The sequence below is a fragment of the Mytilus galloprovincialis genome, chromosome 10 (assembly GCF_965363235.1).
Source record: "Mytilus galloprovincialis chromosome 10, xbMytGall1.hap1.1, whole genome shotgun sequence".
Lineage (NCBI taxonomy): Eukaryota > Metazoa > Mollusca > Bivalvia > Mytilida > Mytilidae > Mytilus > Mytilus galloprovincialis.
This window is the reverse complement of record NC_134847.1, coordinates 63,727,390-63,745,614: the sequence shown is the minus strand read 5'-3', so window position 1 is coordinate 63,745,614 and position 18,225 is coordinate 63,727,390. Positions and strand designations below refer to the sequence as shown.

Below are 18,225 nucleotides of genomic sequence, written 5' to 3'. Positions count from 1 at the left end.
TATTTTTTTCATATATTTTTTTTCAAGTTCTTAAAATTTTCCATTTTTCTATTGATTATTTCTGATTTATATTAAAAAGCAAAAAATACTGATATCGCAAGATGATACACACCAAACTGGAAACAATAGCAAGAAATCTTCAATTGCATAGTATTGCAAAATAGCAAGAAATCGTCAATTGCACAGTATTTCGCAATAATAAGAAATCGTCAATTGAACGTGCACAGCACAGGCAGTTGTCTCAGAAAAAAATTCCTATACCGTAATATAACATTAAGGTATATTAGAATTTTTTCTGAGACAAGTGCCTGTGGTGCACAGTATTGCACAAAAGCAAGAAATCTTCATTTGCATAGTACTGTACAATAGCAAGAAATCTTCAATTGCATACGGTATTGCACATAGCAAGAAATCGTAAATTGCATAGTATTGCGCAATAGGAAGAAATCTTCAATTGAACCATTTGACTTAAACACCCCTTAATACGATAATACATGCACCTTTGGACTAAATTACACCCTCAAGACGATATGTCATATACACCATTAGACTTGAACATCCAATCAAAGCAATATGTCATATACACCATTAGACTTAAAGATCCCATCAAGGCTATATATCATATGCACCATTGGACTTAAACATCCCTTTAAGACTATATATACCATGCAACGTTGGGCTGAAACATTCCATCAAGATGATATGTCATATACATCATTCGACTTGAACATCCCACCAAGGCTATATGTCATATGCACCATTGGACTTAAACATCCCTTTAAGACTATATGTCATGCAACGTTGGACTTAAACATTCCATCAAGACGATATGTCATATACACCATTCCACTTGAACATCCCATCAAGGCTATATGTCATATGCACCATTGGACTTAAACATCCCTTTAAGACTATATGTCATGCAACGTTGAACTGAAACATTCCATCAAGATGATATGTCATATACACCATTCGACTTGAACATCCCATCAAGGCTATATGAGCTATGCACCATTGGACTTAAACATCCCTTTATGACTATATGTCATGCAACGTTGGACTTAAACATTCCGTCAAGACGATATGTCATATACACCATTAGACTTGAACATCCAATCAAAGCAATATGTCATATACACCATTAGACTTAAAGATCCCATCAAGGCTATATATCATATGCACCATTGGACTTAAACATCCCTTTAAGACTATATATACCATGCAACGTTGGGTTGAAACATTCCATCAAGATGATATGTCATATACATCATTCGACTTGAACATCCCACCAAGGCTATATGTCATATGCACCATTGGACTTAAACATCCCTTTAAGACTATATGTCATGCAACGTTGGACTTAAACATTCCATCAAGACGATATGTCATATACACCATTCCACTTGAACATCCCATCAAGGCTATATGTCATATGCACCATTGGACTTAAACATCCCTTTAAGACTATATGTCATGCAACGTTGAACTGAAACATTCCATCAAGATGATATGTCATATACACCATTCGACTTGAACATCCCATCAAGGCTATATGAGCTATGCACCATTGGACTTAAACATCCCTTTATGACTATATGTCATGCAACGTTGGACTTAAACATTCCGTCAAGACGATATGTCATATACACCATTCGACTGGAACATCCCATCAGGGCTATTTGTCATATGCCCCATTTGACTAAACATCCCATTAAGGCTATATGAGCTATGCACCATTGGACTTAAACATCCCTTTATGACTATATGTCATGCAACGTTGGACTTAAACATTCCGTCAAGACGATATGTCATATACACCATTCCACTTGAACATCCCATCAGGGCTATTTGTCATATGCCCCATTTGACTTAAACATCCCATTAAGGCTATATGAGCTATGCACCATTGGACTTAAACATCCCTTTATGACTATATGTCATGCAACGTTGGACTTAAACATTCCATCAAGACGATATGTCATATACACCATTCGACTGGAACATCCCATCAAGGCTATATGTCATATGCACCATTGGACTTAAACATCCCTTTAGGCTTTAAGACTATGTGTCATGCAACGTTGGACTTAAACATTCCATAGACAATATGTCATATACACCATTCGACTTGAACATCCAATCAAGGCTTTATGTCATATGCACCATTGGACTAAAACATCCCACCAAGGCTATATGTAGATATAGAAAGATGCGGTATGAGTGCCAATGATACAGTTCTCAATCCAAATAACAATTTATAAAAGTAAACCATTATAGGTCAAGGTACGGCCTTCAACACACAGCCTTGTCTCACAATAAACAGCAAGCTATAAAGGGCCTCAAAAATTAGTAAAGTAAAACTATACCAAGGCCAGTACTATGCTCGTTCCTGACCTGGTTATTTATCTTGCTAGGTTGGGGGAACTAGCTGGTAGCTTTATATGAATACATGTCAACGTAACACAGATTCAAAGTTCAATATACAATGTTTATTAAATCAGCATTCAGTATAGTTTATCAATCACAGTAATCACATATCACAACTACCTTATGTTCATGAGACATATTAAAACAGCATGTCTTATATCAATCCAATATAACTGTCTAAAATCCAAGTTTATAACACAAGTGTAAACTACAAGTGTCAGAATATAAGTGTCCAATGCGTGACTGTCCTTTACTACATGGTCAACTAATATATATTTATTTCATATCGGTTAAGAATAAGCGTCTACTATTGGATAAAAAGAGGCCACGTGACATTCATTATTCTTCAGTAATACATTCAATCGGTCATTAACAGAACAAAACGGACCAGAAAACCGGTCGTTAACGAACTTTTGACATGATAATCACTGGTGGGGCATGGTTTCCGTCTGATAATGACCGTTGGGGCGTGGTTTCTCTGTTAATGACCGGTGGGGCGTTGCGTCTCGGGTTTAGGGAGATGTCCCTTTAATAAAACATTTTCCTCTTTTTAATATTATATTTAAGTTGTTGAATTGTTTACTATATGTTAATTATAAAATTATAAAGAACTTGAATAAGTATTTATATACTGAAAAATAGCACTAAAAGAATGGCAGTATTACTACGACTGGTATTCACTCTTGCCATAGAAATCGTATAACTACTCGAGTTTGCTTTAGGCATTTTGAATTTATGAGAATTTACCAAAACATGGTTTCTCAATGAAATAAACATAATAGTTCTTGAAAAACTGGTCTATTATATAAATATTGTTTTCATGATTCAATTTACATAGCATTAATACTCATATATCTAATTTACATAATAATGCTAATTTATCTATTTTCTCAAAATCAAGTCTTTGCAACATAACTTAAATCATCTTAAAAAGTAAGAAATCCCTTTTGTATATGTAACCGGAGAGCCTGTATCTACTCTACAAATTTATATCGTCACCACCGGAATTCGAACCCCGGTCGTCTGCGTGACAGTCAGTACGTTAACCCACTGAGCCAAAGAATCGATTCCCTAGCTCAGTTGATTAAGACTGGCTATATATGTTCTACCTGTACTAAGGGGAAGCAACCCCGCTACACTATTCCCCCACCACAAGAGTCATCATATCTTAATACATTGTATATGACTTTTAACAACATAAACCCTGGCTATACTCCAGATAACCATTGTGGATTTTTTAGTCGGGCACCAAATGTAACCGGAGAGCCTGTATCTACTCTACAAATTTAGATGATCACCACCAGGATTCGACCCCAGGTCATCTGCGTGACAGTCAGTGCGTTAACCCACTGAGCCAAAGAATCGATTCCCTAGCTCAGTTGATTAAGACTGTTATATATGTTCTACCTGTACTAAGGGGAAGCAACCCCGCTACATATATATAACACTTATCTAATCCTTAGGCTTAAGTCTCTAATGTCATTAAGGCCTCAGGGGATTACATAATAATTGCTTAACACTTATCAAAAATTGTGAAGATTATATTAACTATTTATCAAGTAAATTATTTCTTAAGCTAGTGTTAAATATCTTAACTTATACTAAATATTGACAATTATTTGAATTCCACATTTTAACATTCTTGCATCTAAAATATACTGGTTATAAAACCATTCAAACGGAAAAACCAACGGTCTAATTTATATAAAAAACGAGAAACCCGTCTACGTATGAATTACATAAACAAATGACAACTACTGTACATCAGATATGGCATGCACCATTGGACTTAACATCCCTGAAGACAATATGGCATGCACCATTCGACTAAAAAAAACTCCCTTCAACACAATATGTAATGCACCATTGGACTTTTTTTTATTTTATCTAAAAGTCAACTTATTGATTTTGAAGTGCTAGGTACATGATCTTGTCTGGACTAATATTAAATCCTTTTTTCAAAGGGATTTGGTATTGAGCATATGGTTACTTTTTGTGTACCATTTGATGCAATTGATGACCTCATTGTGTTTAGTGGCATGACTGTTTCCACCCCATATATTTTCTGTTGGACATGGTTTTTTGGTATTTTGCATGAGGAAACATCGCTTCAAGATGATGTGTTATGTACAATTGACCTGAAGATTCATATATAGATTTTTTAAGTTACGTAATCGAGCACAGTCATATTATTCACAATTGGATTTAAGCATCATCTCAAGATGATATGTCATGCAGCATTGGACTTGACATCCCATTAAGACTATATGTCATATGCCTGTAATTTGACTTAAAAGTGTCATAACATTTGGTTGAGGTACAGTTAGGTTAAAGAACCGAAACCAATTTCAGGAGTACGGACAAGGGTTAAACTTAATGCCCCCTGTTATGGCGGAGACATGGATATGGGCTAAATCACAGTATCTGTGCTGCTATGTTTAATGTAATTAGGGTGCTGTCTTACTGATGTATAACCAAACATCCTTGATTGATAGGTACATGGTAAGGATTAGTCAAGTTGACAGAAATAAATACTTATACCATGATCAATATCAAGCTGTATTAACTTTTATAAAATTAAAGAGATGAGGTATGATTGCCAATAAGACAACTTTCTAACAGGCCAAATGACATGAATTTAAGCAATTAAAGTCTACAATGAATATTAATGACTAGTAAGCAGAATATTCAGACCCACAGTAAACAGGTACCATTCCTTTTAACTCAACTTAAATCCAAAAGCCATCCATCCTGATACATGTTGCCCAAATTAATCACAATAAGATAGCACATTTTAACATGCTTAACATAACTTAACTCATAATTCAAAGTATCTCAAATAAAAGTGGCTTTCTGAAAAAAATAAAATAACAAAAGAACTGAACTCTGACTGATTCTAAAATTGTTCACAAAGTACAACCCATCATTGCCTAGTTGTAAATATGAAATAATTCTGTTAAGTAGTAGGTAGGGAAATTTGTGACAAAATATTAATTTCATTCAACATATAGAAAAATTTAAAGTATCATCAAATAGGAAATTGATGTCTCAGACGCTCAAAAGTTCTAACCCCTCCTTATCTGTGTCTAGTTGTTTACGGCATACAAAGTCATTCTGTTTGTTGTAGATGTACCTGAAAAATGTCTGACAGAAATATTTGTTTGACAAAATAACAAATGAACAGGCAAGGTTAAGGCAATATAGCCTCCATATCTAGAATGGGGAATATTAAAGCATCTTTACAGAGCTAGAGTTTATGCACCTTTGTGGTTGGAGGGGTCAACACAAACTTTTAAATCAAAGTGCTTGAAAACACTTAACGATAAAGATCGCTTCAATTTATCATTAAATATTGCATTGATTGTTGTTGATTGAACAGCTTTTCTAGACAAAGGAAGATAACTCCAATTTTTAAATTGAAATGACTTTAACATTGACATAATTTATAATTTTAGAACAGTTATTAGATTCCTGCACCTTGCAAAAGTTATGTAATTTTCTTAACATCATTTTGTGCCTTGAATATCTGAGCATATTTTACTTCGATGTAATTCTGGAAATGTTCATGGATAGTATGTATAGAATGTTATGGTCAATGCACTATATTTTGTGTATTTAAAACAAAGGTAGTAATCAGCCTTGGAACATTTAGATATCAAGTCAGTTCCATAAGGTTTTGGGTGCATTTCATGTAATCTTTACCTAAAAATCAGCAAGTTCCACACAAGAAAAATTTCTTTTGTATTTGGTTTCACCTGTAATAACCATTCTGAAGTGGTTCTAAAACATGAGATAGCTCCCGAAAACCTCATATGACTTGAACCAGTTCTTTGACAATTTTTTTGTTTGTTTTGGATTGTAGATAACAAAAAGAATATCTGATGAGTCAAATCCATTTATTTCTTTTTTATCAATCCCCCCCTTAAAATGCCAATTTGAGACTTCAATTTTTTGTTGTTCATTACAAATCTGAACATTCCAATAAAATAGTGATGTACATATTTACACATGTATAAAAGCAATATATATTACAATTTTGCATATGAATACAATAGAGCACATTCTCAGTGCATTTAACAAAGCATACATACACATATGCTTCAGTCACAACTACACACAATATAAAAATAAAACAGTATTTTATTCAACCATGAAGATTCCTATGCTTTGGTACATTTAAGGTATTATCCATGAAATTCAAGGTTAAATATTTTTTTTCTGTAGTTTTTAAATTTACTCATATTTTTTAAAATATTTTTTTTGTATGATAGTTTTACAATCCTTTTCATAAACAAGTAGTGCTAACAAATGCAAAACTAATTTTCAAAAAATTCATGGATATTCTCATCTCTTTTAAATAGATTGATTTGGTATTACTTGTGCCAACAACAATTTAAGCATTTCCTTAATTAAGCACGGAAAGTTAAAACAAAATGATTTAGATGTTCCATATACATGTATTGAATTTAGCATATCTGTCTTTCATGTCAATGAAGTGCTCTATATAAAGTAAAACAATTTTTGGTACATAAAAAAAATATATCTTATTGTGAAATAAACTTCAAAATTGGATAACCCTTTATGATTGTTTTAGCAATCTCTATAAACCTGTGATTGAACTCAAATACTTGACATGCTGAAATCACTGAATAATACTTTTACCCTTTTAATAATGAATCTGATATAAGCTACATCTACAGCACTTGTAGGTTAATTGAAATTTCATCTTATGTAATTTTGATTATTTATCTATACACTAAATAATTTTGGAGGTACATCTACTTATTGGTTCAATCTCTTAATTGACAAAATTATTTTTTTAAATAAATTCAACTGGCAATGTTGTATCTGATTCTTAAAATCTTTACTTGTTCTGCTTTTACCAAGAAGTAAAAATATGAAATTCATAAAGAAACAAAGTAGTAATGAACACTTTTGTTTTAAACTAAATACACATCCTTTAATGGATACACACACATGCATGCCACAACATATGATGTCATCTAATGACTAAAATTAAATAAGTATTTTCTAACATGCAACATAAATGTTATCATAAACATGTGTATTGAAAAAACTGGTGTATTTCTAACAACAAAGCAGTAAAAAGCAATGAAAGTAACAATTAAATAAATGAACACATGTTTGGTTACACACATGGCTTTTAAAGAACAATAATATGTTGTACGTTGTCATACCTACAGAACATTTTTTAAATACAAGCACCAAAAGTACAATCATCATAAGGTCAACATTTGATCTTGTGTTAAACACTTTATAGAAAAAAAGTTTAGAAGATTCTAAAGTACATTTTAATCAGAGTTTTTTCCTACAACTTGATACTCAAGTGTTTTAATGAGGTAATTTTCATTCTTAGATTCCTATTAACAAAATGTACAAAAATTCTGTAATAAGTTAAAAAAAATTATCAGGCCAAAAAAATGGTATCATCAATAATCTTAATTAACCCTAAAACCTCAAGAGTTATCTCCCATGGGTCACTTTGTCTGCACTTCAGCAACTTTAACTGAAACATGTGACATGTACTTGGCAAAACTTGTCAAAATCTTTAATTAGTTTAGCCAATTTCATTGTTTTTGTTTAATATAATTACAAATACATAGAATTGTATTGTGTTTCATCAATATGATCACATTGCTTATAAATTTATCAAATTATTTTATTGTGTTTGTCAAAATGATCACAATTTTATTATGTTTTTTTAAAATGTTCAAGATTGTTTTTGTCTTTTGTCAAAATGACATTGATTTTATTTTGATTTGTTAATATGACTCATGATTTTATTTTTTTGGTCAAATTTTTAACATGATTTAATTTTGATTCATTATGATTATATTGTGGTTAATACAATTATAATTTTATTGTGTTTCTTAAAAATGCTGACATGATTTTGATTTTGTCATTCATATGATCACATAATCTTATTTTTATTCATCAACATGATCACAAGATTTTATTGTGTTTCAATACTATGATCACATATGTTTCTATTCAGACTTGAAATACAAAAAAGTCCACACACAGATATTGGTTTGATTCCCCATTTCCATTCTCAATTTTATTTATAGATCATCACTAACGTTTAAAGTGTCTTTCTTTAAAACTATGATTAAGATAACGTAATAAGTAACTGCTTATCAAAAATTTCTGCATGCAATATAGTTAGTTTAATAAAAATATTCAATGATTATGTTATAAAGACTCCTCTTCCTGATATTCTATAACGTATAGATATCAACAATGTGTATTGATAGCTATCTTAACCTATGGTTTTAAAATTATTATACAGACTCTGTAAAATACATTTTTATTTCTTTCAAAACTATGCATAATGACAACAATAAACAATAACTATGTTTCTTTGCACTCCTACTGCATAATATAAAATACTGTCAATTAGATGATGAATATTCATTGTTAAATGTTGAATATTGAATATTCATCAATTTTTTTAAAACGTTGGAAAATGTTTATAAATACATGTAAATTTTTTACACACATGATACATTAGATGAAGATATATTGCTATAGAACAAGTTGAAGAAAAATAAATACTATTTCAGCATTTATGCACAAGCAATATATCCTATTGAACAATATCAAGAAATATTAAATTTTGCTTAAAGCACTTATGTACAGGCAATACAAGCTTCAGCACTAAGAGTAGTAGTCAATCATAAAATTGAAAAAAGAAACATCGCTCCATACCATTTATGCTAGTGAGAATTTTTTTAAGATCACCTTTTCCATATAAAATACAACATTCAAAAGCAAAGAAAAATAGTAAATAATTATCTTAAATAAAATAAAACAATTTTGTTCACTCTTTACCACATTTAAAGTTTTATAAAAATTGACCTTAGTATTGACTGAAATAACAACTTCTTTGCCTCAGTGTAAACAAATCTTAATTAACAAAAATATCAAGGAATTCTAAAGAAAACAGCAAGTTATAAAAAATAGAAATTTTTTAGCCTCTTAATTTCAGTTATTCACTATCTTACCAATTTTAGGGCATACCATAGGGCTCAAAACTTTAATTTGGCATTGAAATTAGAAAAATCATGTCATAACGAACGTTTGTTTCAAGTTGATTAGACTTCAACTTCATCAAAAACTACCTTGACCAAAAACTTTAACTTGAAGCAGGAATAACAGACTGAAGAACAAACTAACAAACTGAAAAACATAATGCCCCTAGGTGGCGCATTAAAAATGATTTGTAGGCACTACCCATGAATCACATTTGCATGATTATTATATATACTGTTACTTAATTTTTTCATGATTTTATAATATTTTGTTACTTAGAATATCACTAACTAACATTTAACAACCAGTTCATTTAGTTCTGTCGGCACAATGAGATTCTCACAAAACTTTTAAGACTGCACCATGCAACAGCATTGATTAAGCCACTTGACTATGCAATAAGAGAATTGGAAGCACTTTCACTGTATTACAAGTCAATACCCTCTCACAACAAAGTTTACAATCAAGCTACTTCCTATCATCCAATCAGAGTCATCATTTTTCAGTCATCATTTTTCCAGAACTGTTTTAACAGAAGCCACTCTACTTGACTCCCATAATTTCCTATTTCTACCTTTCAACTGCAATCTAATTGTGTTATCATCATGCTTTTAGAAATCTGGACTTCTACAGCAACCACTACTGTTGAGCAAAATCCAAACACTACATCAAGTAGAAAATTGGATGAAAAAGGCTAAGAAAATTATCTGTCACAAAGAAGCCTTCATTTGATTGCACATGTAAGAGTTGTTATGAGGTAAAAAAGCTATCATCTGTAAAGTCTTGAAAATTCTCTTAAAGCTGTTGACACTTGTTTATAGTTCTCAGCACTGTAAAAAGAAATCATATTAACATCATATACTTTTTTTATCAATACAAATGAGAATGGAAATGGGGAATACATATATTTCTCAAATGTTGTTTGTAAGTCTGAAATTATAACCATGATAATTCAGTTTCTGAAATTATAGCTATGATAATTCAGTTTCAAATGTTTACTTGTTTTTTAAAATGTAAGTGAAAGTCTGATGTACAGATTTAAAATAAAGTTGAGAATGGGAATGGGGAATGTGTCAAAGAGACAACAACCCAACCATAGAGCAGACAACAGCGGAAGGTCATCAAAATGACTGCATGTTGTTACTAGTACAATTGATACTTTTTTTCTGTTTTTTTTTTTTAAATACTTTAATATCATGTATAGGTGTTCTTTCCCAGAACAAGTCTTTAGAAACAATTTAAAAATAGTTTTTCTATTTCAAAAGTAATACTTTAATATCATATTTAATAACCACTTTTAATTAATGGCTATTATTTATTTTGAATTTATTGAACCATAAAATTAATTTTTGACTCTACACATTGAATAATCCACGAAGCGGATTATGTAAAATGTGAAGTCAAAAATTAGTTTTATGGTTCAATAAATTATTACCATTCATTATTAATAAATTTCTATCCAAAATAAGGCTCGAATAACTTTTTTATATTATTTATATTAACAATTACAACGTACACACATATTGGCGTATGAATGCACAACTTCAGAGTGAGCTTGTCGCCATAAAAATTGACGGTGTCATCCTGGTTTGCCCACTTTTAATTACATGTATATGTAAACATAGAGGGAATTGTTGTTTTAACAATTATAGTTTATTTCTGAATTATAGTCATATTTTTTACCTTATATTTTACCTGTAAAATTAAAAAATAATATAATATTCTGCTATTAAATCAAGAAAAATGTGCAAAAAATTTCTATATTTTATATATATTTGGCAGGATAATGTATTTTATTAAAAAAAAAAAGGGAAAATGTGTACTAAAATGAATAAATATTTCAATTTATCAACAAATATTTTTAATTATTGGTACATTCTGAAAAAAAGGTGAAAAGTAAAATAATGAAACTAAAGATTAAATAGAATAAATCTCATTTGAATATCTTTTAATTTACTCAACGCTACAAGTCCATTTACAGATTACGTGACAGAGTTTTGGGTTGAAAACTACCGCTTTCTATGGAACCACTATTACACAGAAGGACCCCGCACCATGCACAAATCACCTGGAAGGATGGCACAACAAACATAAGGAGCGACTCAAACACGCCCACCCATACATCTACGAGATCATTGAGCTACTGAAGAAGACAAAAGCACTAACAGAATGCAACATTATCCAGTATGCAGCAGGAGGAACCCGCCCACCTTAAAGACGACCATACAGAGTAATTAGACACCAGACTCATATACAGATACCAACAAGGACTCATCAACGTGGTAGATTACTCTGACGCAAAATCCCATCTTCTCCATTTGAACTGAACAATGAAGTGAATTATTGTTAATTGTGACTTTGCAAATATATCAAATGTTTTGTTACTTTTGAAGTATATATAAAAGATTGTATTTCTCATCATTTTACATGTAGTGTCCTTATTACGTTTCTGTGCTTAATTGATTTCCTTATGCAATGCATTTATAAAATTAATTAATTTATTAAATAAAGTTTGCAATAAAAGAGTACTCAGTGTATAAACTTATTTCTATCATGAAAATCATTCAGAAACTAATGAACATAAAGACACTTTTATAACTGAATATCATTTTTTAGTTATTTGCTGTATATGTATGTTGAATTAATTGATTGAATTGATATTAAATTACTGAGAAAAAATATTTGATTTTTTTTATTATTTTGCTATACAATAAACAACCTGAATATTTGGAAAACACTTACAAACTATTTACCTAAGTTGGAACAGACTATACAATTGTATGCTCATTAAACCTTTTGTCTTTTTAGTTTTCATAACTAATAGATAATTGGTAAAATTAAAAGTGGGCAAACCAGGAGTAAACCTAAACATTGAAAATAAAAGCAATATTTTTAACCTATCAGAAGACAGTAAATACACCAAGTTTATTTATTTTCTGTTAAAACTCTCTGTATCATGACCTACCTAGTAACAGCTTTATGGAAATCTGTTAGCTGTTTGTGTGTGGCGGTCACTACACCTCCCGAACTTTCTGTAGGTAAAGACTTTAATGTTGTTTCTAACCATCGGCAAAATGTCTGAAAATATGATTAAACATAAAATTAATTCAATGACATATATATTATTGCTTTGCAATGCCAGAACTTTCTTGGCCAGCTTGATATTCCACACAGTTTGTCTACCTATCACTGAAATTTTTTTCACACCTTTAGTGAATACAACTCTTTGTCTCTTAGGGGTTATCAATGGATTATATTGGCTTGCCAATCAATTTTGTAATCTTTGTGTTTACCTGAGACATTTTAATGAATAATATTTTGATCTTGGGAATGAATATTAAAATTATTTTTGATTATTGTATGATTTATATGAATTGATATCATGATATCACAATAATGACACAATAACTCCGCTGAATACATCCTTTTACATAGTTGGTACATTGTTATCTCGTTTTCATTTTTGATTCATGGCTCTTTCTTTTGGGTTTATGCACAAACCATTTGACCATGAAAATCAATACACAACCGGAAACAGTCGGAAATTCAACACAAATTGACAGAAAAAGGTCAACAGAGAACAAATAAAACACAAAGACAGTATTGTAGTCATTTATTTTCAACAAAAACTTTTAAAAAAAATTTAGGGATTTATGTAGGTTTGTCAATCACCGACGTAGTTTTGACCAGGAAATTCACTCCTGATCACTTTTCTCGAGCTTGGATTTTGCCTCTGGTCGCTGGATCTCTCTTATAAGTCGGTCCCTCTCTGGATTCTGAATTTTACTCCCAAACTTCCAACTTATAAGCGAGTATCTACGGTAACTCTTTTTATTTAAATATTTAAGATGAAATTCACATTTAAAATCAACCTGAATTTAATATTTAAGCTTTACTATTTGTCAAGAAAAATTATTCACATTAGCAAAATTTTGCCTGTGATAAGAATATGAATTTGACAATTGATATATGGTATGGCATTGTTTATTAATGACAATTTAAATGTTATAAAGCTGCATATTTGAAGTTACTTTTGTAACTCAACTATGATGAAGACATATAGACAGGTCCTAATGTAATATCCTTCACAATTTTACGTTGTTTGGCGTCAATGCAAATGGTCATTAATTGCATTATTCCAGCAGCTGAAACTAATATATAGATTACAGACCATATGAATATTTGGACCGTACGCGTACGGTCCGGACCGTATACTTATACTCGTATGGTCTGACCATACTCTTACGGTCGGACTGTATGAGTATACGCGTATGGTCCAGTACGAGCTGACCATACATGTTATTAGATCATATTTATTAAATTAAAACAAATTAACATCATTCATAATCTTTATTTTTAGTTTTACTAATTAATATTATTGCAATTGCACAGATAAAATGAACAAATGAACAATTGAAATTTAATATTTTATTAATTGTATATCTTGATCCTAATTTTGGTACTCTCAACCAATGTTACACTTGCTACCACAAGTAACGAACTAATACTTTTTAAATTTACATTTTTGCAGTTCGTGTATGTTCCTTAGCATTTGAATTTTTTTGTAAAGTTGCTAAATATCCAAAACAATTGTCCTCCAACATTATATTTACTTCCGATATTTTCAATTTTAGTATAATTCAATTATTTTACTGAGTGATCAACATGCTAAATACAAGAGATAAACAGATTCAATTAGCGTGCATTTTTTAAATCATTAAAATTTAAAGTTTTTTTCTCAATTACAATTAAACTTTTTTATATCAATTTGAGAGTTAAGTTAAATGATCTGTTATATGGATCTAATTAACTTTGCCAACTTCTTGATATTAGTCAGACCGTACGCGTACGATCCGACCGTATGAGTATTTTGAAAAAGTATGCATACGTACGCGTACAGTCCAAATATTTATACGGTCTGGAAAATATACAATGCTATAGTGATTTAAAAAAAAACCCATGCTAATCTTATGGGTTCATTTGTTTATTGTTTAATCTAAACCTACACACAAACTTACACAATAAGTAAGATGTACATGTAAAACAGTTGTCCTTTTATGGATGCATTAGATGTTTGTTTTGATGATATTGTCTCATAACTATTAAGTTGTTTTCTACTGGCATACATTTACCAAATGTTAGATTCTTATGACTTTGTGTGTATATTTATATAGATACCTAATGAATGGTGACATTTTAATAAAATAAATCTTATCTTTATCTACTCTTACCGGTCTATCTACTATCATTAGTTCATATAAAACTTCTCCAATATCAGCTGACATAAACGTAGGCAAACAAAACAGACAAGCATTAATTAAGGCATGAACTAACTGTGACCCATGTTCATTTAACAGTCCTTTCACCAAGTTCTTCCGTACTTCAAAGTCTGGTTTCTCCTGAAAAGCACATTATTACAAAATATTGTTAAACTTTCAATTTTTATTTTCTAGCCTTAAAATCCAATGACATACAATAGAGCAAAATAAAATGTTCAAGCTATAAAGGGGGATAACTGTAGAGTGGTAAGAGATTCACTGCCCAAATTTAAAACTGGGAGTCTATCAGTTTTAGTCGTAGCATTGTGTATGAATTTCATAAAATTTAGACGAGTAAAACTTGAGTAAGAGTGCAGAAACTAAAAAAATTGCAATTTTCTAAGTTGTTAAGGGGCATAACTCTAGAAAGATAAGTGACTCACTCTTAAGAGTTTTAGTTGTTTGCAATGTGTATGAGTTTCATAAATTTTGTTAGCTACCTCTTTCTTTGTAGCACATGCTAAGAAATCTGTGAGATATTTCATCACTGAAGCATTGGCATCTCTATGATCTAATGGACAGGCAGCAATAGCACAACATAGGATAGGTTTGGCCATCTGACACTGGAGATAAGGAACTGGAGCCCTCTGTACAAATCTGTAATGGTAAAACATTAGTTCACAGAGAGGGGTTTAAAAACAGATTATTATTCATTCTTTTAAGTATTGAAATGATATTGAAATATCAATTGTTTTAGATCGCACAAAGATTTGTTTTATAGGTTAACTATTCAAATGCGTTGTTTTGACATGAATTTAAGTTTTCTTTTTTGTTTGATGAACCTTAAATTATTTGAATTGATGTAAACAGTTCAATGGAAAACTAAATCTTTGATGTGAAAGTCTAGATATTCTAGAAAAATCAAACTGCTATATTTGTAATATATAACCATAAATTCAACTTGAATCATAGATAAAATGTCATGATTCTGATTATCAATATTTTTTTTAATACAACTGTTAATTGTGTTTATTTTCTAAAACAGTAATACCTTAAACATAATCTAAATAAATCATCTACAGTATCTGGGTGATTCCGTAAACCATTGTGTTCTTCTAATATCTTAAATGTTGGGACACAGAAAGCCTGAAATGAAATTTGTTACACTGTCAATAAATTTAAGAGAGCAAACCTTATGACAGTCAATTGGTGTTGTAGCCATGTTTCTCCTGTATATCACATTTCAAAGTAACACAAGCAACCATCAAAATATATTTGTTAATTCTTTTTCCTTACTTCAGGTTAAACTTGACTAGACAGTAAAATCTGTCAGTTTTTTTTCTTCATTAAAGCAAAGGTTATGTCCAAATACTTTCTCATAGAGAAAACCTCAAAATATTTTGGGTTTATTCTTTAGCCCTTTTCTATGTTCAAAACCCTGACAGCACAATCAAATCTGTCAGTTTATCAATTCAAGCAGACTTTATAATTCAAATGTTCCTGGACTATCACAATCTATGACTAACTGTCCAGACTATCTGTTTGTTTACCTGTAACATATTCAGAAGACCAGGCTGACATGACTGCTCCTGACCATATTCATCAACCAATATACTACCTAAGTACAGGAAGCATGAATGTTGATGGACTTGGTATAATGATATCATCTGAAATTAAACAGTTATAATAAATTGAAGAAAATACAATATTCTTTTAAAATGAAGTTATTGATTCTGCTAATAAGGACACTTATGTGCAAATTAAGGGCTACAGAAATCAAAGTTGCTCATATAGATAGAAAGTAACCAATTAAGCCACTTTAATATAATAAAAGGTAAATTATTGTAAACCAACTATTTATTTTCACAACTTTCAAGAGTAGAAAAATAACACAATTATAAAGTGTCCCAAATCTATAACACTTGGATTTTTTCTTATTTATCTACAACAAGTAAATAAGGTATCACGAAATAAAATCCCTGTAAAATGTTTGAAAAGCCTTCACAAAAAGTTAATCTATAGTATTGTGTAAAATATAAATATTGAAAACAATTTGTTCCTTATGTCCTATGAAAATTTATTTTAAATTTGATAAACAGCAGCCGAGACAAAAAACAATAACCTCACCATAATAATTTTCTAACTTGTACAGTCCTCCTCATTTTAATAATTACAATTGTCCATACCTGTGTGACTAGTGGTGTGAGTAATGAAGCAGAACTTTTCCCTAAACATCGTATCACAAATCTGATACAGCGACAACATCTTTCTACAATTCTTATATCTGACTGGAACTTGGAACAAGTTTCTGATAATACTGGCCAGATCTAAAAAGGAACCAAATATAATATTAGGGAATGTACAAAAAAAGTAATCTGAAATTGCAATAAAGCATGTTTATTATAGATTATTTAAAATAAGCAACAGAATTCCATTTTTGTTTTCAGTTAAGGAAAATTTTGTGATTTAGTTCCATAATATAGCAATGAGGTAATATTTGTTACTTGAAGGTGTTTTACATGTTGATTCTGACAATAAAAGTTGAATTTATTTTTTTTCAATTTCAGAATTTTAAAATTACAACCTGTATCCATTTACAGTTAATAAAGAATAAGTAGAAAGACCTACCTGTTGAACAGCAGTCTGACATGGATGGACTTGACCATTGGTTATTACTGGTGTGGTGTGTCTGCAAAAATCAATAATATTAACCTTTAATGTTTTGTTCAGATAATTTATATAAGTGAATATTCAAAATAAATATATTAATAAACAAGAATGTGTCCCAAGTACACGGATGCCGCATCCGCACTATCATTTTCTATGTTCAGTGGACCATGAAAATGGGATAAAATCTCTAATTTGGCATTAAAATTAGAAAGATCATATCATAGGGATCATGTTTACTAAGTTTGAAGTTGATCGGACTTCAACTTCATCAAAAACTACCTTTACCAAAAATTTAAACCAAAACTTTAACCTGAAACAGGACAGACGGAAGAACGGATGCACAGACCAGAAAACATAATGCCCATAAATGGGGCATAAAAATATCTACATCTATTATCAGTATACAGAATTCAAAATTCAATTTGCATTATAAGCATGTCAATTCTTTTCTTATAACTTTCATCAGTGCAGTTAATGAAGTTTAATATTAGAAGTCCATGGAAGGAAAAATGTGTGATAAATACCCAAATTTATACTTTACATCATTGATACAGAGACAACTACTATCTTCACCTACCTAAATATAGCAGATAATCTGTCTAACCATACTGTGGGATCTTCTTTACTACCATGAGCGATGTGGCTCGGTAATTTGTGATCCTCAGATTTTGTCAAAAGCTGAAAAAGATAAGTCCAATATTTTACAACCATCTTCAATATAATCCATAACAATTAGTCAAAAGTCATAAGTTATGGATAAAATTAATTGACTTTCCTTCCTTTCAATTTCAGCTACTGCTTAACATTCAAGTTACAA

The 18,225-nt window shown here is 30.6% G+C and overlaps 1 protein-coding gene across 1 annotated transcript in view; it reads right to left on the bottom strand.

The window, feature by feature from the left end:
• Window positions 1-6,306: 6,306 nt before the first annotated feature.
• Window positions 6,307-18,225, bottom strand: part of LOC143048099 (transportin-3-like) — a 33,828-nt gene continuing 21,909 nt past the window's right edge. Inside the window, exons 19-27 of the mRNA XM_076221549.1 lie at window positions 17,986-18,086; window positions 17,367-17,427; window positions 16,925-17,065; window positions 16,289-16,405; window positions 15,790-15,884; window positions 15,239-15,395; window positions 14,712-14,879; window positions 12,446-12,558; window positions 6,307-10,310 (exon numbers count right to left, since the gene is read on the bottom strand). Of these exons, the coding sequence (XP_076077664.1) occupies window positions 10,250-10,310; window positions 12,446-12,558; window positions 14,712-14,879; window positions 15,239-15,395; window positions 15,790-15,884; window positions 16,289-16,405; window positions 16,925-17,065; window positions 17,367-17,427; window positions 17,986-18,086 (1,014 nt within the window). The 3' untranslated portion in view covers window positions 6,307-10,249. The remainder of the gene's footprint in view (window positions 10,311-12,445; window positions 12,559-14,711; window positions 14,880-15,238; window positions 15,396-15,789; window positions 15,885-16,288; window positions 16,406-16,924; window positions 17,066-17,366; window positions 17,428-17,985; window positions 18,087-18,225) is intronic.